The sequence below is a fragment of the Mesocricetus auratus genome, unplaced genomic scaffold (genome assembly GCF_017639785.1).
Source record: "Mesocricetus auratus isolate SY011 unplaced genomic scaffold, BCM_Maur_2.0 Super-Scaffold_100013, whole genome shotgun sequence".
Lineage (NCBI taxonomy): Eukaryota > Metazoa > Chordata > Mammalia > Rodentia > Cricetidae > Mesocricetus > Mesocricetus auratus.
The window spans coordinates 30,260,573-30,284,703 of NW_024429196.1; the positions used below are offsets into that span (position 1 = coordinate 30,260,573).

At 36.9% G+C, this 24,131-nt stretch overlaps 1 protein-coding gene across 1 annotated transcript; it reads left to right on the forward strand.

The window, feature by feature from the left end:
• The first annotated feature begins 2,446 nt into the window (after window positions 1-2,446).
• LOC101843311 (estradiol 17 beta-dehydrogenase 5-like) lies at window positions 2,447-19,181 on the forward strand. The gene is given in 9 exon segments (NM_001281598.1): window positions 2,447-2,546; window positions 4,950-5,117; window positions 8,355-8,471; window positions 9,674-9,751; window positions 10,089-10,211; window positions 12,516-12,625; window positions 12,875-13,040; window positions 16,894-16,976; window positions 18,924-19,181. Coding segments are annotated over 9 exon segments (972 nt in total). The 5' UTR covers window positions 2,447-2,462; the 3' UTR covers window positions 18,967-19,181.
• Window positions 19,182-24,131: the final 4,950 nt, after the last annotated feature.

The window sequence follows — 24,131 nt, forward strand, 5'->3', positions numbered from 1 at the left end:
CAATTCCTGTAACATAGGAGAAAATGACAGCAATAAAGTAAATATTTAATTAGGACCCAAGAATATAATACAACAAAAAAATAAAAGATAAAAGCAGGAGTAAAGAAAAATACCATAAGAAGGAAAATAGCAATACATATAAATATTATTTCAATATATTATTATAACATTAGTAACTTCATATATAAAACATTTAAGCATTTCAATGAAATAATTGAATAAGGATAGATTATAAAAGACATGACTATGAATTGACCCAATAAGAAATTTCAACATAAAGAAGAATAATCTAAATAATAAAGGGACAAAGGAAGGAAGAAATAAGAGTAGATTTAACATAACCTAAGATAAGAAATACACATGTGATGATCTTTTTAATCCAATAATTATTTCTTTGTTAATTTTACACATGGATATATATCCATTCCTCATTTCTTCTCCAAACACTTCCAGATCAAACCACTCCTCTACCCCTCTCTCAACCCTATGTCCTCTTATTTTTAATTTTCTTTATTTGTTTCTAGGTTAACAATTACTTTATTTGTTGAGATACTTACACTTTTATTTTTTAATGTAATTTGATGTTCTGCTTATTTTTCCCTTTCATTGATTCTTTTCTCATATATCTGATTAGAGTTTCCCCTCCCTCTACTCCCAGTTCCTGTCACCCATACCCACTCCATAACAGGCTTCTAAAAGATAACAAGTCATACAAAATAAAATATAAGAAAAAACAAAACCCATTACATTGAAGTTTGACCAAGGCAAGCCAACAGAAGGAAAAGAGTTCAAGAGGAAACACAAGACCCAGAGACCTACTTGTTCACACACTCAGGAGTACCATAAAAATACTAAACTGAAAGCTATGATATATAAGCAGAGGACCTTGTGAAGACCTGTGCAGGCCCTGCTTTCTGCTTCAGTCTCTGTGAGTTAATATGAGCCTGACTCAGGTGATTTGGAAGGATTATTTCTCCTGGTGTCCTTCATCCATTCTGGACATTATTTTCTGTTTCCTTTTCCACATGATTCCCTGAGATCAGGGTGGAGGAATTTGATGGAGACATCCTATTTAGGTCTGTGTGTTCCAAGGTCTTTCTTTTGGAGTAATTTCTGGGTATGGGTCTCTGTATTTGTTCCACCTGTTGAAGGAGGAAGTTTCTTTGATGATGGCTGAAGAATGCAATGATCTATGAGTATAGCAGAATATCATTAGGAGGAATTTTATCACTACCTTTTGTTTTCAACTATCCATCTCATGGCTTTCTGTTACTTGGTTTTTGGTCACCCAAGCTCTGTCAGGTATGAGTTCCATCTCATGGAGTTGGCCTTAAGTAAAATCAAATATTGGTTTGTTACTCCTACTATGCTCCTGTTTCCCTTCAGCAAAGAGCTGGCCTTCCAGTGATATCAACTGAATGTGGCATATCAGTATGCAATAAGATTAGGCATAAACCCTCAGATTAAGGCTTTATGGGGAAACTCGGTAGAAGGGAATTTTTTCCATAATCAGGCAAATGTGTCAGAGACACCCCCACTCCCTCTGTTAGGAGTCCAACAAAAACCCCAAGCTAAGCAACCACAGCATGTATGCAGAGGGCCTAGTATGGTCTCGTGCAGATGTTGTTGCTGCTTCAGTCTCTGTGAGCTCCTATGATCTGTTTAGTTGGTTCTGTGAACTATGTTTTCCTAGTGTTCTTGACCCCTCTGCCTCCTATAATCCTTCCTTGCTGTCTTCTGCTGGGTTCTCTAGCTCTGCTTAAAGTTTGACTGTGGGTCTCTGTATCTGCTCACATCAACTGCTGAGAAAGCATGTCTGATGATTGGGCTAGACATAGTTCTACGAATATAGTAGAATATTATTAGAAATTAATTTTTGTTTTAGTAGTGCTTGGTTCTACCCTAGGTCTCTGAGTCATCCAGCTTCCAGCTTCTGGCTACCCCGGTAATGTTAGGAATGGGTCCCCTCTTGTGGATGGGCCTAATATTTGAGCAGTCATTCGTTGGCTATTCATTCCCACAAGTTCTGAGCCATCATTGCCCCAGCATGTCTTGCAGGCAGAACAGATTGTAGGTCATAGGTTTTGTGGCTGTGTTGGCATCCCAGTCCCTCTACTGGAAGACTTGCCTGGTTACAGAAGATGGCCAGGTCAGGCTTCATATCCCCCATTACTAGGAATCTTAGATAGGATCATGCTTGTAGATTTCAGGAAGTTTCCATTACACTAAGTTTCTACCTTGTCCCTCAACTGCCCTGTTTTCAGTCATCTCTCTCCCTCCATTCCCCTCACCTGATCCCTCCTGTTCCCATTCTCACCCACCCCCAGTCCACCTGTAAAAGTTATTTTATTTTCCCTTCCCATTGGTTACTCATTACAAAACAGTTGGGGCTAGGTCAAGTATTTATTTGCTGTCCTGTGAAAAGAGAAGTAGTATCTTCTTAGTTGGAGGACCGAGAAACCATGAATTCTAAGCAGCAAACAGTAAGACTAAGTGACGGTCATGTCCTCCCTGTACTTGGCTTTGGTACCTATGCAACTTCAGAGGTAATGGTAGCACAAGGGACTGAGGCTTCAACAAAAATAGGGAGCTTGATTTTGGTTCATGTGGCTTATATACTATTTGCAGTCACTGAGTTCTGCTGTGATTTTGTGGGGCTAACCTGCTTCTCTGTTTTATGAGGCTAGAGCCATTTCTTGTGCAAGGAGGACAAGGCAGACTGCACTTAGCATCAGTACTGATCCATGAGCTAAGCCTCAGATTATTGAGTGCACTAGTTTTTCCTTTTATTTCTCTCTATCCTAATTAGGTAGAAAGAATGAAATCAAGTTATCAAGAACACTGCTTGATGACCAATGATACTGAGTATTGAGCATGGTTTCTCAATTTTTTAGTTTATTTTAAATATTGTTTATTTTACATGCAGACTGAAGTTTTCCCTCTCTCCTACAATCCCATTCCCTTCCCACCTCCAACGTTCTCACTCCTGCCTCCCAATTCACTCTTCTTCCATTTCTGTTCAGAAAAGGGCAGGTCTCCCATGGATAACAAAACATGGCAAGTTCAGTAAGATTAAGCATTCCTTGTATTAAGGCTGGGCAAGGTGAACCAGTATGAGGAAAAGGGTCCCAAAAGTCAGTCAAAGATTTAGAGACAGCCTCTGTTCCCACTGTTAGGAGTCCCATAAGAAGACCAAGCTACACAACTGTCACATATATGCAAAGGACCAAGTCAGTCCCATGCAGTTTCTCTGGGTGTCACTTCAGACTCTGTGAGCTCCTATTAGCCCAGGTTAGCTGATTCTGTGGGTTTTCTTGTGATATCCTTGACCCCTCTGCCTCCTACAACCATTCTTTCCCCTCTTCAGTGGTATTGTTTGAGATGGGCCTAATGTTTGTCTGTGGGTCTCTGCATCTGTTTCTACCAGCTTCAGGATGAAGCCTCTCTGATGACAGTTGAGCTCTTAGAAAGTGCTTGGTGGTTGCCTCCAGTTCCTATGTTAAGATGTGTGCTTATATATTTACTCATTTGAAAACCTCACTCTTCTTGTCCATGTGCTGAATAGTTTTATATCAACTTGACAAAACTAAAAATGTTTGAAAGAAGAAAATGTCAATTAGGAAAATGCCTCTATAAGATTTGGCTGTAGGGAATTTTCTAAATTAATGATTGATATGAAAGGGTCCAGCCTACTGTGGGTGGTGCCATCTTGGCCTGGTGGTCCTGGGTTCCATAAGAAAGCAGGTTGAGCAAGCTGAAAGGAGCAAGCCAGTAAGCAATGATCCTCCATGACCTGTGCATCAGCTCCTGCCTCCAGTTACCTAACTCTAGTTTCTGCCCCAACTTCCTTGAATGATGAAATGTGACCTGAGAATTATAAGATGATATAAACCCTTTCTTCCACAAGTTGCTTTTTTAGTCATAGTATTTTACCACAGGAATAGAAACTCTAACTAAGACGATGAACATTGTGGAAAATATACACTTTTTCCTGAATTTCCTTCAATTTTACTTAACATTACAAATTTTCTTATATGTTTACTACATCACCATTTCATTTATACTTTAATGCAATTCACTATTTTTAATTAAATTTTGGCTATTAAGAAAAAATCCTTATTTTGGATTAAATTACAATTCCTACAAAATAAGAAATTGTAGCTTAAAGGAGGGCATAAACCTGAATGTTTTTCTGTATGTTCTTAGTTTCCCAGGTATGGATCTGTCTGTGCCTTTCAGCAGATATGTTGCCTATAGTTTTTATAGTAGTTACGCAAACAAAATGGCTGTATGAAAATAATTTGCATATTTCTACTGTCTACTCAAATTCCTGTTGACAAACTGAACCTTAGATGATCCTGGAATGTTGACATCTTCCCATTTCATAACAAGGATAAAGTCTGTCCATGAACTGCCCTGTGCAAACATTAGAACTCCTGTACATTCTTCATCTGGGATGCACTAGGGGGTTGCTTAACAAGCCACAGATAACAGCTTAGGAATGGAAACTCTAAAATGTTTCTATTTAAACTCATGTTTTGTAAATTCAGTTTTAGAGACTTTGATGTATGCTTTGTTTCTCCTCTGGGAGAAGGTTCATAGAAATTCTATAGTGTTTCTTCTTTATGTGGTCTCATGCCCCTTTTCCTGTATAAATTGCATGATTTCATATCTCTAGGCATCTTTCCAGCACATATCAGTTCCTGATGTGTCAGTGGGGACCCTAATGACAATAACTGACCTGCAATTGGCTGTACAAATTGCCTAGTTCCTGACCTACCCTACTCTTGTGATTCAGTGGAAGAGGTCCAGAAAAACTTGGTTGGATTCTTCACTGCAAATGAACACCTCACTGAAGAAGTGGGAAACCTTAATGCCAAGGAAGATGCTTCTTTTAAAATTCTAAGTCTTTTAAAAATTCTAAATACTGCTTTTGATTGTTCTTTTAGGTACCAAAGACTAAGGTTACAGAAGCCACCAAAATAGCTATAGATGCTGGTTTCCGCCATATTGACTCTGCTTCTATGTATCAAAATGAAGAGGAGGTAGGACTGGCCATCCGAAGCAAGATTGAAGATGGCACTGTGAAGAGGGAAGATATATTTTACACAACAAAGGTATTGTATGAATGAATTAACTGTCATGTGAAGAAATGATCTTTATATGATTAAATGGTTAGTGAATATTGGTGAAATGCATAAATTTGCCCTTATTGCATATAATGTTAAACATAAAGGAAGCTTTTACCTTTATTTATCTCATCAATGTCTTTAAATTCATCAGTGGAATGTAAACTCTCTTTTTTTCTGAGTTTCAGTCCATCAGAGCATAATTTAGAATGGATTGGAAAACTGACTTATTTTTTGATTGCATGAATAACTATAAAATTTCTCATTGCTCATTTCTTTCATCAATAAGATACAATAATATAAGAAAAACCTTTGGAGTTAAACAAGATTTAATTAATTATATGCTATATGATATAATTATTTTTGTAGGTTATATGCAAGCCTTTTTATTTTATTCATTTTTAAATTATTTTTTATTTATATTAGAAATAAGCTTGCTTCACATGTCAATCCCAGCTCACTCTCCCTCCCCTCCTCCTCCACTCTCCCCCATCAGGTCCCCTAGCCCCCTCACAATCCATACTCTGATACCCAGGGAGGGTGAGGCCCTCCATGATGGGTCTCCAGAGTCTGTCATTTCATCCAGGCTTAGGCCCTCCCACAAGTATCCAGGCTAAGAGAGCATCCTTCATTGTGTGATGGGCACCCAAAGTCCATTTGTATGCCAGGGATAAATACTACCCAAGGCTCCATAGATTGCCTGGGGCTCCTCACTGATACCCACAATCAAGGGGTCTGGATCAGTCCCATACTGTCCACCCCGCCATCAGTTTGGGGTCCAAGAGCTCCCCCTTGTTCAGATCAGCTGTTTGTTTGGGGTAAATGAGCCCAGTCTTAACTCCTTTGCTCTTTAGTCCTCCCTTTCTGTCACTAAATTCCAGGAATTCAGTTCAGTGTTTGTCTGTGGGTGTCTGCCTGCGCTTCCATCAATCACTGGATGAAGGTTTTTTTTCCCAGGCTCTCTGGCCGTGAAATTGTATGCTGGCACTCCCTTGATTCATGTCTAAAATCCTATATGATATAATTATATAATATAATTGTAAGTATATAATAATCAAATATACCTTATAAATATGAATATTTATTATATAACTATAATATATATAATTCTATAATAAGATCCTTATCCTATAACTAGTAAATAATTGGATGTTCAAAATAGCTTCCATTCAGATATATAAACAGAATGTACAAAAGTATTCTTCCATATTGAGATGATTGGCTAATTAGACACACATTAGACTTTTATTTTCTTCAGTAAAGGTTTTGTTTATATAAGAACAGAAATAGTAAAATAGTAAGAAATATATGAAAGTACATGCAAGTTATTAGTAGTTATAATAATTTACTATTGTGGGCTGTGTATAATTGTGTATGCTATGTGTTTCTGAAATTTGCACCATCACAACAGAATTCTGAGTAATCTGTTTTGCTATGCTATTATAATGGCTAAGAAGTCATTAGGTAATGTGAATAGTTCAGCTTAATAAGTAGTCTTATGGAACACCATTGCATGTGTGGATCATTGCTAACAAATACTGCTATGTAGCACACAACTATGTGTTATATATTTGTATTTTGGTGTTCCTTTCCTCAGTAGTTTCCTATAAAAACAAAACTGCATGTGTTCCATATTTCTTGACAGTCTCACATTTCCAAATGAAGCTGATATTGAGGTTTTTGTTGTTACTTAATGCCATGATTTCAATGTGAGTGTTCAGGCCATGTAAAGATTTTTGGTTTTATGTTTTGTTTTGTTTTTCCAGACAGGATTTTTCTGTATTGTTTTGGAGGCTGTCCTAGAACTTGCTTGAACTCACAGAGACCCACCTGTCTCTGCCTCCTGAGTGCTGGGATTAAAGGCGTGCACCACCAATTCCTGGCTTGTTTTGTTTTGTTTTTTCTTACTCTACTCTGACTCAGTTAAAAAGTGCTTAGGGCTGGGTGGTGGCGACACAGGCCTGTAATCTGTGAGTTCGAGACCAGCCTGGTCTACAGGAGCTAGTTCCAGGGCAGCCTCCAAAGCCACGGAGAAACCCTGCCTCAACCTGCCCCCCCACAAAAAATGTTTAGGGATGATACTGTTCATTATGTCACTTTACTAAGAAAATATTGAAATAAAGAGACTGGAGATACCAACATCTCAGTATTAACCTACAATAATATTTTGCAATCCTCATAAATGCATGTTCCCCATCTAGTAAAAGTATCCAATAACTCATTTTATAGGTTATATTGTCTTCACCCATGAGTGACTTTTTAAAAAATTGCTTATTGTAAGTGTATTAGTGTCTTGACTGCATATGTTGTACCATGAGTGAGCCTAGTACCTGGAGAGACCAGAAGGGGTCATCAGATCCCTTAGAACTTGATTTATAGAACTTTGTGAGCTGTCATATGGGTACTGGGAACCAAACTGGGCCTATCTACAAGTACTCTCTTGCTAATACATCTCCCTCCATGGGTTATTTTGAGTTTGTATACTTTTGATCAGACACAGCAGCATTTCTTCCTGTTCCTGTGATGGTTAGTGAAGGTTTAATGTGCACATGGCAGCAATTATTCCTTCATCAGCCATTTTGCAAAGTAGACCTGAGACTTCAGCTAACAATTCAGAATGAGCAAATGCAGACCACCAAATTTTGCTGCGGATAACACAATCTGACATTTTGGAATGATTTTAAATAGCTATTTAGACCTAGAGAAGCACTAAACATGGTGTTTTAGAGAAGTATTCCTTCATTGCTGTTGTTTTTTTTTTTACATATATAAAGTAAGTGTTCCCATAATGTTCTTGGGAATCCAGAGACATCCCAAAAACATTTATACAATGTTAATGAGGCTATTTACATTGCAAACAATAGTTAATCAGTGAGGTTAGAGTTACTTCATGTATGTTAACATAACATGACACATTATAATGAATTATATGCAAGAACAGTTACTCCTAAAATAAATATAGTTCAGTGAAATATAATTTTGATGATAATCACTATAATTATTTGATGAAAGTTTGGGGACTTGAATAATTTTCTAGATAAATGACCATGTAAGAGAGGTCTACAGCTAGATCAAATGAAAAAAAGTCAAGAGGAAGAGGAATAGTTTCTCCTATGGTCATCAATGTCATATCAGTAAAACAAAATGTCTCTATATTAGGTAAAGTAACATAACAACTCTTGAAATTTAATAATTCAATGTCAGTTTATTCTTCAACTTTCATAGCTTTGGTGCACTTTTCATCATCCAGAGCTGGTGCCGTTTTGCTTGGAACAGTCACTGAAGAAACTCCAGCTGGACTATGTGGACCTGTACCTCATTCATTTTCCAATGTCTCTGAAGGTATCCAATTTGGATCACCAAAATATTTTTACCTCTATTGTTAATGTTTACTTGGTTGACTGAATACTTATATAAAGTATTAAATCATAGTTCAGTAAATTTTAGAAAGTACTCCAAAAGTTTTACGCAGGAGTTGATAGGATTATGTAAATGAAGATCCTATGCCATAAATAGATTTGGTATTTTAAGTAGTCTTAAAAAGGGTCTCTGCTTTTCAATTAAATTAAATTAAATTTGCTTAGGAATTTTTAAGTTATTTTTGTTTTATTTTATGTGTGTGAGTGTTTTGACTGAATATACGTTTTGCATCATGTCTGCGTGCAGTACACAATGAGTCCAGAGTATGGCATTAAATCCCCTGGGATAGGAATTATAAACAGTTGTTGGCTGCCATGTGGCAGCCAGGAATTGAACCTGTGTCCTCTGGAAGAGCAGAAAGTGCTCTTTAACATTGAGCAATCTCTCTAGCCCCAAATTCATTTAGCTTTTATTCCAGCAATTTCCATTGGTGACAAATTTAGCTTTGAGGTAGTGTGAAGTTCTAGTTCATTGACAGGTGTTGGCTTCTGTATTTTGCATCATCAAAATAGTTTTTAAAATATAGCAGTCAAGGCCAGAAAAGATGGACCAGTGGTTAAGAGCAATTTCTTGTCATGTAGAGAACCAGTTTCCAGTTCCCACTTCAGTCATTTCATAACTGTCTGTAACTTCAGCTCCATTGGGTCTGACACCCTCTTCTAGCAAACAAACACAAAAGGAGAACAACACAACACAATGCAAACACCTTGTCTCCTTATCTTTTGTTCACTTGCCTGAAGCACCCACAAGCAAAAAAAATTGGAGATTTCTTGTTTACCATAGGCCAAAAAAAGGAGTCTATTGTTGGTGATCACTACCATATTTTTGTTCAATTCCTAAATGAAGGTGGCATTGAACAGAAACACAAGTCAGACAAGAGAGTCTAAGTACCCAGGAATTAGTTCTTTATTAAAACGAAATTATATTTTTATTTTTAAAGAACCATGGAACTCAAAGACATTCTTTACAACTTAACATTCAAAACACAAGACAAGTATTCCAGGAAATGTGATCCATTCATCTGCTGGAATTTCTATTCACAGTCCTCTCTTTATCATTAAGTTTTGCCATTGTGAGAAAATTCATTTGTTGAGAGATTTCTTTAAAATTTCTCTCTATTTCAGCCAGGAGAGAATTATTTTCCAAAAGATAAGAATGGAAAATTCATATATGACACTGTGGATCTCTGTGCCACCTGGGAAGTAAGTACTTGGATTAGAGAGCACAATGGGAAGTACAGAGTGGGAGAGTGAGATATGCTTTCTGTGTTGTAAAAACTAATGGTCTTTATAAGGGCTTGTTTACTAAATATGTGGGGACCATGCACGGCACAGATATAATACAAATGAAGAGAAGGTTTGACTAAAATGATAACAAAGACTCTAATTGACTAGGGGTCCTCTTAATGGTTGATACTATCATTTTCCATACTGTTGTATTTTTCCTAAGAAGTAATGACAAGAAGTTTCCTTACAGTGTTGTTCCTATTATTATAGTTTACCATTTAGTTTATATTTTGGCTTTTTTTTTTCTGTTTAGGCCATGGAGAAGTGTAAAGATGTAGGACTGACCAAATCCATTGGAGTGTCTAATTTTAACCGCAGGCAACTAGAGATGATCCTGAACAAGCCAGGACTCAAGCACAAGCCAGTGTGCAATCAGGTGGAAATACTCAGCCCCCAATCTTTCCTGTTCATTTCTTTCTTCCTCTACTACTGCCAGGTGCCAATTGGAGAGAAGAAATAACATAAAAAACTTAGAACGAAGCTTTGAGATGACCTTATTTTCTAGCATCATTCAATTTCTCTGGTTTCTGCCATCAAATGAAGCATAAAGGCACATTCATTGTACTATACCTTGTCCCTGGAGTTGTTTTTAGCAACGTTAAGGGAAATGGCAAAGTTTCTTTATTATAAATTATGACCTAAATCATACACATATTTGGTATGTTTCATGACTAATATTCATGTCATATTTGAAAATTCATCAATGAAGTCAGGCTTTGTGCTTTGTGCTTTGGAAATCATGCTTCATTTTTTTTAATGGAGATTGTTTTTCTGTTTTCTGTTATTTATTTTTATTATTTTAAAAATAATCTTATTTTATATACCAATCCCAGTCCCCCCTCCCCTCTCTTCCTCCTGCTCTCCCCACCTTCCTACTACCCCATCCCCCATCTACTCCTCAGAGAGAGTAAGGATTCCCATAAGGAGTTAAGGAAGTCTGGCACATCACTTTGATGCAGGACCAAAGCCCTCCCCACTAGGCTGAGCAAGGTATCCCTCCAAAGAGAATAGGCTCCAAAAACCCAGTTCATGCACTAGGGATAAATACTAATTCCACTGCCAGGGCACCATAAAAAATTCAATGAGTTAGTACCAATACTCCTCAAATCATTCCACACAATAGAAACAAAAGGGACATTGCCATATTTCATTTTTAACTACTCTGTTGACATTTATCTGAGGCATCCTTTGAAAAATTCAGTTTCGTATAATTATTTCTGGAAGACAGAGGAAACTTTTATAATTTTCATCATCAGTGTGTTTGATAAACAAAGATACTATAGTCATTGCCATTGACTAGGGACTATTACTCTTTATGTGGACTTATCTCTCTATTTCTTCCCTTCCCTTTATTCCCCACAATCTCACCCATATACCGTTTGTTTCCTCTTTAAAATTCAGTTCATATCCTTTATTTTGATGAATTGTTGTTATATACAGATATGTATGTGTCTTTGCACATACATATTTATAAATTCATGAATACAGCCTTCTGAGTCTGCATACTGTTACATATATATATATATATATATATATATATATATATATATATGCATGCTTTCAGGACTGATCATTTGGTACCTCATAATCAATTGGTATTCCCTTCCCTGGGGAAGATTCTCATAGTCTCAGAATTCCTTAGTTGCCTATAGTTCTTTTTGCATCATTTATTTTCATTTTCTGTATAAATTTTATTGATTTTTCTTATTTTCCATTTTAATATAGAGAAATACATAAACGACACTATTACCATGTCCACATAATAGTTTCTTTGCTTTGCATAATGAATGCTTGTCAATTTTTGTTTTACTTACATATTTAATAATCAAAGTTCAATGAGCCCATTCCCTGCTCCACATCTGGAATCAGTAATGACTCACTGTAGCAAGAACTAGTATTTGCATCCATCAAGCAGGATGTAAAGCTCACTCACCTCAGAAATGTTACTTCTTTAATTGTTCCATCCAATATAAGTTCTAAATTTAACAATGTAAATCTGGAGCAATTAATGGGATTAATGGATGGGGAAAGGGGGAAGTAGAAGGAGGATGAATATGCTCAAATTATATTACATACTTTATGAAAACGTGTCTGAAGTGCCTCACTATATGCAATAAATACAAACCAATTAAATTTTCTAATCATGAACCTAGCAAGATGGCTCAGTGGGTAAAGGCTTGTCTCCAAAGCCTTTGATTCCTAGGACCCATGTGGTAGAAGGAAAGAACTGACCACACAAAAATCTTCTGATCACCACATGTTCACAGTGACATGCACACAAACACCTACCATCTCCCCAAATGCATAAATCAATGTTAAAAAAATCTTACCGCGAAGATGTTTATATTTTCTTTTTACCCCTTTCCCTCTTCCTTCTTTATCTTTCTTTTTTGTTTGTTTGTTTTGCTTGTTTTATAAGACATAGTCTCTGTCTGTAGCACAGACTTGTCTGAAACTTATTATAGAACAAGAATGGCCAGAAGTTCATTGCAGTCTTTCTGTCTTGGCCTCCTAAAATGTTGGGTTATGGGCATGAGTTGCCACACCAGGCCTGATAGTGTTTTATTCAATTTGAATTTCATTAAATGGGTTAAATTAAACTGCCTTTTAAATATTTCTTTTTTACATTAAATATGGAATTTTATACAAATTAGCTTGTTTCCATTTCATCCATCTTTAGGTAGAATGCCATCCTTATCTCAACCAGAAAAAACTTATGGATTTCTGCAAGTCAAAAGACATTGTTCTGGTTGCTTACAGTGCTCTGGGAAGCCATCGAGAAAAAGCATGGTAATATGGACAATGAAAATTAAACCAAAGGAAAATATTTCTTTCAACTTGCAGCACTTTTTTTGAGCTCATTATGAAATGAACTGCAGGAACGATTTATATTTGGGGGAGAATAAAAGACCACAATGGTTTTATAGCTGTATGCGTTAAATTTGGGAACACCCTGGCCTACATAACAACTTTCCTATGTATTAGAAGTCTAACAAATCAAAGAGAATAAGGAATTTAACATATCTTCCTTCCCTCCAGGGTAGACCAGAATTTGCCCATTCTTTTGGATGATCCAGTTCTTGATTCCATGGCAAAAAAATACAAGCGAACTCCAGCCCTGATTGCTCTTCGCTATCAACTGCAGCGTGGGATTGTAGTCCTAGCCAAGAGTTTCACTGAGAAGAGGATAAAAGAGAATATGCAGGTGATGACAGATGCTTCAGGTGTTAGGCACCTACACAGAATGCCCTAAGGACTTTGTTGTTAGTCTTATAACTCTAATCAGTATCCTTTACATTCCCAGTGCATCTGTGTTTTAAGGGCATTTTCAGGGGTTTTAAAAACCTGTTCCTCAGAATCACTGCTATTTACACTTAGAATTTTATATCAAAATCACATTGGTGATTTAGCCTTAAGTGAATGTCAGGCTCTTTTTTTTTAATTTTTGAAATGAGGCAGATGCAACTAGGTCATTTTGATTCTTCAAATAATTTATAGTTTATTTTTTTATTTTCCTTTTCATACTTACATTTTAATGTTCAGGCTTTTAATCACTTTGAATGTGTTTCATGTCAACTATTTTTCACGTCTTGGCTCCTTTGAGAGTGGTTATCTGCTTATTTCAAGTAGGACATCATTTTTACCATTAATACTAGTAGTGCTGAAATCAACCCACACCTACTTGTGGGCTCGTTTTGAAAAGTCACTTATGTAGTTCATTATTTTATGGTTACAGATTTGTGTGGACTGATCTGATCTCAGTCAGGTTGTTCTAATCTTGGTCAGGCTCTCTCTTGTTCTGCAGTGAAGTTGCTCATGCATTAAAGGAGCAGTGCAAATTGCACTGTCCTAAGTGGAACTGGTTTCTCCTCTCTATAGTGTTTATTCTCCTGTTCTTCATATTGTTCAATCACAAAGTAATTCATAAATTCTAAGAGGTATTTTCTTGTCTTATCTTATATCAGGTACACCATTCCTTATATCAGGACGCCCTAAGACATGTGGCAACAATTTCTCCCACATTCTAATGTGGGACAGATCTAAATTCATTAAATATGGGGTAGACTCTGGAAAATACATAGAAGATTCTTGTAGTCTAATTTTTGTATTCTGTAAATTCATTGGTCTTACATTCTGCTTTTGTTAAATACCTTATTCCCAAACCTACCTTTTCCCCTTTATTTAAATTACATGTATTATGAAAAGCAATTTCCTTTCTACAGTATTTATATTATTAATGGCTTGTTTTGTGGTTGGCTAGTGTTAAGTTTTCCTGTGTGAAACACACCCAAATTCTTCTCCATTATCTTTGAAAATGTCATTCTCTCTCCTTTCCGGCTTATCCTTACGTTTCATCAGAATTACTCTTTCATCATTTCATAGGTGGACTAAAACAGACTCACAATTTAAAAATGCGTAACAAACGTTATTATCAATAAACCTATTTCTATACTCCTTCTTATCATTGCTTAATGTGTTTCCTTTTGTTAATGAGTTCCTCTTTCAGATGTTCTAACTCTCACTTTTACATAATTCCATATATACCCTGGTTATTCTTTGTGGATTATTCTGTTATCCAGTCAACTTGCCTATTTCCACTCAAAGTTGTTTGACAAAGTTGATATTGTATTGAACTTATTGTTTTAGAGACTTTAATGCAGTATCAAAGTGTTCAATCCATAATAACAATAGAAATTTCCAATTATTCCAATAGTTTTCTTATGAAGTGCCAACTTCTATAAATTTCCAACTAAGGAATTTGTATTTATTCCATTGCATGCTATTGTATTCTGTTGACTAATAGAAAGCATTATTTTTTATTGATAGCTTTCTTTTGTTGTTTTACTAACTGCCAAATGTGTTAAAAAGACGAAACTTTGCAGGAAGTACCTGTTACTTAATATAATTAGCTTTTAAGTTATCGTTAACCATTTGTTTTTTGTTTGTTTGGTGTTACTATTCTGAAAACCTTTGGTTTCCTCAGCCCATTTGTTTCCATTTGTTAGTGACAAAAGCCCATCATGTTAATTAAATTGACCACATTTAATGTAAGACAATTTACTTGATTCTACTTAGTTTTCTTTGAAGACTAATTATTAATGTTTGTAAAAATCCTTACTTTAATTTACATTAGAATGATATTTCAAAAATTCTGATTGCTCATGTTTGAGGCTTAGAATAAAATTGTGTTCATATGACTATTTTTAATATTTATGAGTTCACAGTTGTTTATTTAAATTCAGTTCCATGCACATGGAATTATTCAGTTCAGCAACCAAAATTTCTTAGACAAGTGATCTTAAACACATGTCAGTGTTCCACCCATGAGAATATACCCAGGTTAGTGAGTGTTTGGAAATTGGTTGATTTTATATTTGAGAGACAGAATGTTTATACAAGCAGCTAATTGGTAAAGATTGCAATTTCTTTTGGTGTGATTACAAATCATCCTGTCCGCATCCATGTCATGTGAAATCTAGAACAAGACATTCTGAGATGCATGATGTGGTTGTTGCTGGGCTGGGGAGAAGAACTCCCAACTATAAAGAAGGAAAAGATAAGCCATGTGCTTTTATTAGAATAATATGACAATTTACTTGAAATAAATCACTATTTCTTGATTTTCAGTCTTTTTGCCTTGTTTTCCACATAGATTCCTAAGCTTTAAGGGGAAGGGTTTGATGGAGACTCTCCCATAGGTCTGAAAGCAACAAAGTCTTTCACTTGCTGTGAATTGTCCAACTGGGTCTCCATGTCAATTTCCATCAATTTTAAGGAGCTTCTCTCATGAGGGTAAAGTGATGCTTTGATCTATGGGTGTGGAAATATATCATTAGGAGCCATTTCATTATTATAGACAAGACACAATAGGGCTGATGTATATATGAATTCACAGAGATTGGAAGAATGCACAGGTTTAGGCCAGAAAAATCTTCAGAACTACAAAGAAGTAGATGCAAAGTCCATCCCCTAAACAATTAGGAGCTTTTCTCAACTGATACCTTCTGGGAAAGAGGGAATCACTTTTCTCCAAGTAGTTTCACTGAGTATATCAACTACATTTCAGGCCAGGTCCCTTGCCCAGGAATAGTTGACAAGCACAAAATGAATTCCATGTTTCCTTTTTTCTGGGCTTTTGTTTAAAAGTTTTTGTATTATCTATTTTTAGTTTACCTTGATGATTTTATTTCTTGTGTGTGTGTGTGTGTGTGTGTGTGTGTGTGTGTGTGTGTGTATGTGATTGAGAGCCATGAAATTGGGTAGGTAAGAAGGTGGGAAGGATATGGAAGAGTGGGGGAGAGGAAACATGATAAAATGGAACTGATCCAGATCCCCTGAATGTAAGTGTCAGTGGGGAGGCCTAGGCAATCTGTGGGGCCTTGGGTAGTAGATCAGTATTTATCCCTGGCATACAAATGGACTTTGGGTGCCCATAACAAAATGAGGGATGCTCTCTCAGCCTTGACTCTTGGGGGAGGGCCTAGACCCTTCCCTGGACAAAATGAGAGACTCTGGAGATCCCCCATGGAGGGCCTCACCCTCTCTGGGGAATGGAATGGGGATTGGGGGGGCACTGGGGGGAATGGTGGTTGGGTGTGGAAGGAAGAGAGGGAGAGAAAGCTGGGGTTGAAATGTGAAGCAACCTTGTTTTTAATTTAAATTTAAAAATAAAAAATAAACAACAACAACAACAAAATTTATATTAAAACAAAGAAAAAAGTGTATCGATGACAATTATGGAAACATGTTAAACATTTAAACTAGTTGGTTTTGAACCTTCTAAGAATATGATTAAGATCATGTTTGAAATCATAGTGTACTTATTTATTCTTCATATTATTTGTTAATACCTTTCCATGTGAGGCTATATATTTCAATTCAGGAATTCTTTTCCAGAATTTCCATACTTGAATGTTTTGATGAACCTGTGTTTAGCTTCTTGATTTCTTGAAAATATTAAATATTTTATTTGAACCATTCAGTCTGGTGCATTTGGAATAGGCGATTTGCAAATATACAGTGTAAATATAATAATGCAGTTGCTATTTGTTTGATAGGTGTTTGAATTTCAGTTGACTTCAGGGGACATGAAAATCATTGATGACCTGAATAAAAATATCCGATACATAGCCTGTCATGAGTAAGTAATTTCAATAAACATATTTTATTCAACTTTTTTTCTGAGGTGAATATAATATGCTTGTTATCATTTGCCTTAATTTAAACAAAAAAAATACAGAGGTCATGTTAAACCAGGAAATAGACAAAAGCTTTAGCAACTTTTTCTAGCCTCCTGTGGGATTCTGTTCATTGAGACAGAAGCAGGAGTTAAAACTGGCTCAGACGGACCTACTGCTCTCCTCCTACTTCAGGGAAATCTTCTGTGTCATCAATGTTGGGTATGTGTATTTCATGTGCAGTTCTGAATTAGTCTGTTCTGACATTTAATCTTGAGACAATTAAACAAGCCTCTTGAAGCATTTTCAATTCAACACCATGCCATTTTCCCTATCACCAGCCTAATATCTAATTATATTAAATGCATAACCACAATTCCTGTGGTCTATAATATTTCCACCAGGTAAAACTGTCATTCAGTTTAGGCAATTTAATCTATTCAATGATTTGAAAAACTTCACTTCTTTTACATTGCACTTTTTTCCCAGGTCCTAATCACTGTGTTTGTGTTGATCATAACTGACTTAATGAATTCTGTAGCTCACTTGGTGTTGGTTTTCTAGAATATTGAGATTGCAGTGTTGAAGATTAAGAAGTTATAAAGAGTAAAATTATAATCAACATGTAGAAAACAATTCTACCTGATGGAGAACTTTTAGCCAACAAGAAAACTTATTTTTCCTTCATGCTACCTATATCTTAAACATTGAGGTAGAAAGTACATGCATCTATATCTATATCTATATATCTGTCTACCTGAAAATAGGAAAAGATATACTTAATACATCAATTAGGGAAGAAATATAATATGTATTTCTTCTACTGTTGGAAAATTACTTCTAGAAGGAAATAAATTTATGAAATGATGAACATAGTGTAGAATAGCATATATCAAAATTACTAGTATATTTTAAGCCTTATTAATACCTTTATTATTATGAAGAAATGTGAAGAAAAACAAGCAAATATGAAAAACTTACCAAGAACTAAGCCATAACTTATTATTCATGTGACAAATTAATAAGTGATTATTTTTATCTCCTTATAGCTTGTGTGACAATTACTATCTGGTGATCTTCTATAGTTATTTTCTTGGGTACAGGGCTATATCATATGCACAATAGTCTTCCACTTACCTTTTATGTGTTGCTTTGTATGATATGTGCCTATATGTGTCTGTTTGTATAAGTGGACGAGTGTTTATAAGTGTACTATTGCATGCATCTAGTGGTTAGTGGACAACCTTGGCTGTCGTCCTTGCCTTCTACCTTGGTCAAGAAAGAGTACCTTGTTTCTACTTTGTGTGCCAGGCTCCTCCTGGGTTTACAGGAACTTTCCTGTCTCCACTTCCTGTCTCACCATGGAGAGCTATTACAGATGCATGATACCATGTCCAGTTTTATGAGGATACGGGGGATCAAAACTCATGCCACACATTTGTATAAAAGCATTTTCTCTACTCATCCATGTTACCAGTCCATTCTTTCTACTTCTGAATCTAGACTAGTGTAGTGCATGTAGTATGCACCTAGCAAGTAATTTTTCAATTAGAAAAAACCGAAGCGAAATTGATACCATCCATGTATATTTCCCTGAAGTATTTCTTACCATGGAGTGTGTAGCTTGGCTTGCTCTTTTCAAGACAAGATGATTAGTTTCTGTTTTCATTGAGAATTTCTAATTAAAAGAACCAATTATCTTTTTTGGATAGATGTATATTTGACCACTTGACTCTCTTTTGCTGTGTAAGTTTTAGGGAGAGGAGCATGATATTTACTTAGGCTTTATTTAAGCATTTATAAAATGATGCTTAAGGAAGACTTACGAATTATGAGAAAATAAACTTTTGTAGTTTTGCCTAACTTCGTAAAAGTCACTCAAAACCAATATGATTTTTTTGTCTTTCTAGGTTTAAGGACCACCCTGGTTTTCCATTTTCAGATGAATATTAACATACAGGCCTGTGTCATGCCTTGTGGTAGAAGTCCCTGCATGTGGATAGTATAAAAGAAGACTGTTCAAATGGTGATGACTACATAGGTCACCCTAATCCGTGCTTTCGAGCAACCCTGGTTCTCTGCTGAATCTACAGTCGTAGGCAAGGAAGCAAGCACAATATATATTTTCCCCTTCCTGAAGAGAAATAAAGGAATAACTATCTTTATCATTTATCTGTGCCAGTTTGTATTATTCACATATTTTAACTTCTCCTGACTCATTTGGATCCCAAAAGGATTTTCTTAGAAATGTGTGTGTGGGGATGTAATGATAGAAGGTATTTTACAAACATATCTAATATGATGGTGATCAGAATTAGTATCATCTGGGATGTAGCCGTTATCAAGTGTTTATTAATGTGTTTTTCTATGGTACTTCAATGAACAAGAAAGTGTAGTGTAGAAAGTGAACCACACATAGAAAAGGTGACCTTGAGTTCTAGTGTTTCTCCCTTGTGGGAGGGTTGACAGGAGGTGAGGGGAAACCAGCTTTCAAGGATCATGACGAGTCTAATGAAGAGATTGTAGGAGAGACAAGGTGAGTCAGTCTTTGCTTGGAAAGCATGAATCAATAACTAATCCAAGTATGCTTTGTGCTCAGTGCACTCTTAATCTAGTGATGTGCATCAAATCTGGAGACCAGGGTGTCCCCACAAAAGCAATATACTTGCTCATGTGTAGGGATTATAATGTATTTTTAAAAAGTTTTGACCTTATTCATTCATTGGTAACCAGTTTTCAAGAGGTTTTTTTTTTCAGCTTACATGAGCAAAGGGAAGCTTCTAAAATCTAGAGGATAACTGAAGAAATAAGATCATAAGGAAAATATATAACAATCCAGGAGGTATGTGATTTAACTCAGAGTTGTTCACAAATATGACTAAATATGAATGCTATTCAAACGTTAGACTTCCAGTGTTAAGTCTGACAAGTTAAGACCTGGTAAGTTGTCATTTATTGCCTCACACTGAAGAAGAAGTTGACAAACTAATGCTACCCTTCATAGGTTCAAGAAGCCAAGACCATAGGTAAAATTCCTTAACTGAAAATCAAGGAGATGAGAAAAATTTCTATCATGCCATACATAGTGCTGCGCCCGTTGCGCAGCCTGTATCCGAGAATGTGGCGAGGGTGTCAGAATTGATGACACAGAGACCAGTCAGTGGCTTAAAGAAAACTTTATGCTCCCCAAGAGAACTTCCCAAGAAAAACTCCCCTCCAGAAAAGCTTCCATGTGCCCTTTCCCTCCCCCTGACACCCAGAGTAGGCAGGCGGGGGCAGGAAGAGGAGGCTAACCATTGGAAAGATCAAAGTCAGGGTGTTTCAGTGAGGGAGCCCTTATCAGGAACTTATTGCCCCAGGAAACATTTCTTAGGGCACTGGATTGTTTTCAGTAAACATTGCTCCCAGGCTGATGAGGAAGTGGGCCTCCAGCCAAGATCTGTTGTTCCACAATTCCCCCTTTTTTATTTTCTTATAGGCACTCCTGCCTTAGGTCAAGTAGGGTCACCCTCCCTTGCCTGTCCTTAGGGGACCTGGTGACCCCTGTCTTAGGCGAGAGGTCTCTATCCCACAGGTTGTCTGTCATCAGAGAACCTCATCTTTGAATCATCTGTAACCAGACTTTATGGCTACCGGGATTGCCATGGGCTAAGCTGAGTAACACTTAGTGATGGATACGTTGCCTAAGGCAAGTTTGAACTCAGCATGAAGCCAGAATGCCTACCATCACTGTCACCATTCCCAGGACCCCCATTGACATAGCACCTCTCTGTCACCTGCCCATCCCCCAATCTGGGCCATAGCATTTTACCACCAGCCTTTCTCTGTTACAAGGGTGATTTACAGTTAATATTTGATGGTCAAAACAGTGATAAAGTTTACAATCATTCCATGATCCATTCAAGAAAGCATTGAGAAGGCACACTTGTATAGATACATTAGGTATATTCATTGATGTTACGTTACACATGTATAGTATGATAAAATATAAACAAGAGGCTTGTTGTACTATCCATAGAGTATCAATTTGTTCCTGCAGTGATGTAGCTTGTTGAGTTAACATCAGTAGCCTCAGCTGAATATGTGAATTGAGCCAAAGTATCCTTTTTGTCACATTAAGACAAGTTGCATTTCTCCAGAAAAATACACTGGCATAGGTGCGATTCCAGAAACAGGAAACCCCAAGGTTGATATTTTAAGTGACCGTGTCCTGCTTAAATACTAAAAAGGGGCTTTTGTTACTCATCATCGTCCATCCCAGTGTCCAAATGTTTTAAATGGGTCCTTTTTCCCCAAAAAGGAAAAATTGGCAAGATGAATTTCATTGTTTCAAGGTATGTCAAGGGCAAACTGCTGATCTTTCAGTTCTTTGTTGGCTTCAGGATGAAAACTCACAGGTCCGGGAGGTTGATGCAGCAGGCCTGTTGAGAAACTGGAAATCTTGAACCGACTGTTTTCTTTCTTTCTCGGTCTGTAGATTGATGACATCAAGGGTCAGGAACACTGATTTAGGAGATCTCTAATTTGCTTGGACAGGCTCCAATGGTTTCAGGTCCAGTTTTTCTCTGCTTCATGCATCTCACCAAATGTTGTGATAGCCACCGAGCTTTATTCTTTTTCTGCAAGAAAACACAAACATGCTCTCGACCCCAAATTAGGGCAGAATCGAGTCTTTTCCACTGTCTAGTGCCTGGATGTCTCCATTTGGCCTGAGCAAAATTCGCTCAAGTTCCATCACGCCAGAATCTGTAGCAGATTGCTCATTGGCATCCACATTTTAAAAATGAATCATGTGGGGACTGGGGACATTACTCCCCTTTTTTATTTTTTAAATTTTGTTTGAACTGTTGATGCTGGACCATAACGGTAGTAGGATTTGTCTACCCTCCTTAGTTAACTTTCTAGGTGAATTGGGATCACTATCTAAATTATTAGTAGATGTCCTTTAGAAGGGACACAACCATTAAGATTTTTTTAAACTTTTGAGAATCATTTAAGGATTGTAAACTATACTATGTCCCAAAGAATTTTTTGAAAATTACTTGAAGTCTGTGAGTAGTCTTTTTTAATCTAACCAGTAGCTCTCACTAGCTGACAAGGCCTCATTTGCATCTGAGCTGACAAGCCCTAATTTGCATCTACACAGACATCTTTAGGAGGTGGGGCCTGACAAAGCAGCAGTTCCCTGAGAAAACTTTTTTTTTTAATAGACTGTCTCTGAAGGCTTAAATCTTTTTTTCTGTTAAAACATTAACCTACAGACTGGATGTTCCTTTTGGCTATATTGAAAGTGATTTAGGTAGCTTTTAACTATATTTGAAGGGATTTAAGTATCCCTTTAATCATATCCAAGGCAATTAGAACAGTTGCTTTTGTCAACATTCACACATTTACACTTCACATTTCATACATACTGGCATACTGGCGTGGCCACGCCTATACACACAGACCACGCATACATATTTCTCCTCTTGCCTAGGTTACGATTAGTTTGTTTAAATGAAACTTCTTTAACTCCAGTCAATCCTTGAATTAAAACAAAAGGTTGAAAAAGTCCTGTATGCTCTTCATCATTTCTCCATTTGAGAAGTTCTGAGCTATACTCAGGGGCTACAGCCATACCCACTCCCTTGTTATTCTGTAGATGCAAAGTGAAGAGTCCAGGCTTTTGGCCAAAAGTTTTTGAGATGACTTATACAATTGACCTTAAATTTGTATCAATAACCTACCCCACATAAATGTAAGCAAACATTTTTTATTTTATATACCTTTGCCTTTTCCTTTACTTAATACTAGTACCTTGTTTATTAACTGTTACCAATTTTTTTTAATTTACCCATCTTTAATCCATCCTCCAACTGAGGATGATCCCTCAGGCAAGGGCCTGGAGATTTAATCCAATCCACCCTCCAACTGATGGTGACCTTTTAGGTTCCCCTTTTTTTCCTGACCTTGAGTCAGGCAAAGGCCTAGAGATTTAATACAATCTACCCGCCAACTGAGGGTTTAATTATGGAGATATTAAATATTTTTAATAAAGCAGAGATTCCCCTTTAAGAGGGGGAAACTCAGATTGTTTAGTTTTTGACTTTCAATCTCTTGTTGGCAGCAGCCGCTCCCAATGTATTTATTGGTGTTATAATGGAGATGAACAGGGAGCTGCAATGACTAACTGGCATCAAAATGGTGGGAGGGGTTTTCCTCACCAGTGCCCATACTTCCCTTACCTGAGTGTTTGGCAATGGTTGGACCATCTTTATCGTGGTGACCATTCCTAGTATCGGAAGCAGTATCCGGGTCAACATGCCTGGTGCACCGTTCGGGGACCCAAATAGGCTTCTCACTTCCTGGAGGGAAAACACAAACAGCCCCTCAGACCCTCACTAATAGGGGAGTGGGTGGCTCTCATTTTCCTGTAATCAAGTCCTTCCATCTGACCCATCCCAAAGATTGGGAGGGTTTGTTCCACTGTCTCTCCATAGCAGACAAATTATTACTGTCTATGGTCAAAAAATTTAAAATGTAAAATCTGGTGGATAACTGAATATTGGGGGAGGTAACATATTTCCCCTTTTTTATTTTCTTAAAATACTGTTTGAGAGTGGCGTGGGTGTGCTCCACAATGGCCTGTCCGGTGGGGTTGTGAGGAATACCAAAATAATGGACAAAGTGATGTTCCCTGAAAAAGGCAGCAAAGCAATTGCTGGCATAGGCAGGGCCATTGTCCATTTTTATGGCATCGGGAACTCCCATGTAGGCAAAGGCCTGTAGGCAATGAGAAATAACATCTTTAATCTTCTCTCCTGAGTGGAGAGAGACAAGAATCAGTTTAGAATATGTATCCACCGAGACAGCACTGGATTGTTTTCAATAAACATGTTTTCAGTAAACATTTTCTCACAGCTGCCTGCTCCCAGGCTGATGGGGAAGTGGGTCTCCTGCCAAGGTCTGTTGTTCCCACACATAGAAAGTGTGAATTTTTCTTTATGTCCTTAATAAGAAAACTAATACAATAACCAATGACTTTAGGATTTCTAGAGACTAATGTACCTTAAAGAAGAAGATATACTCCATGATCTCTCTTGCTTTCAATGGCCAGGAGATAAAACACCAAACAA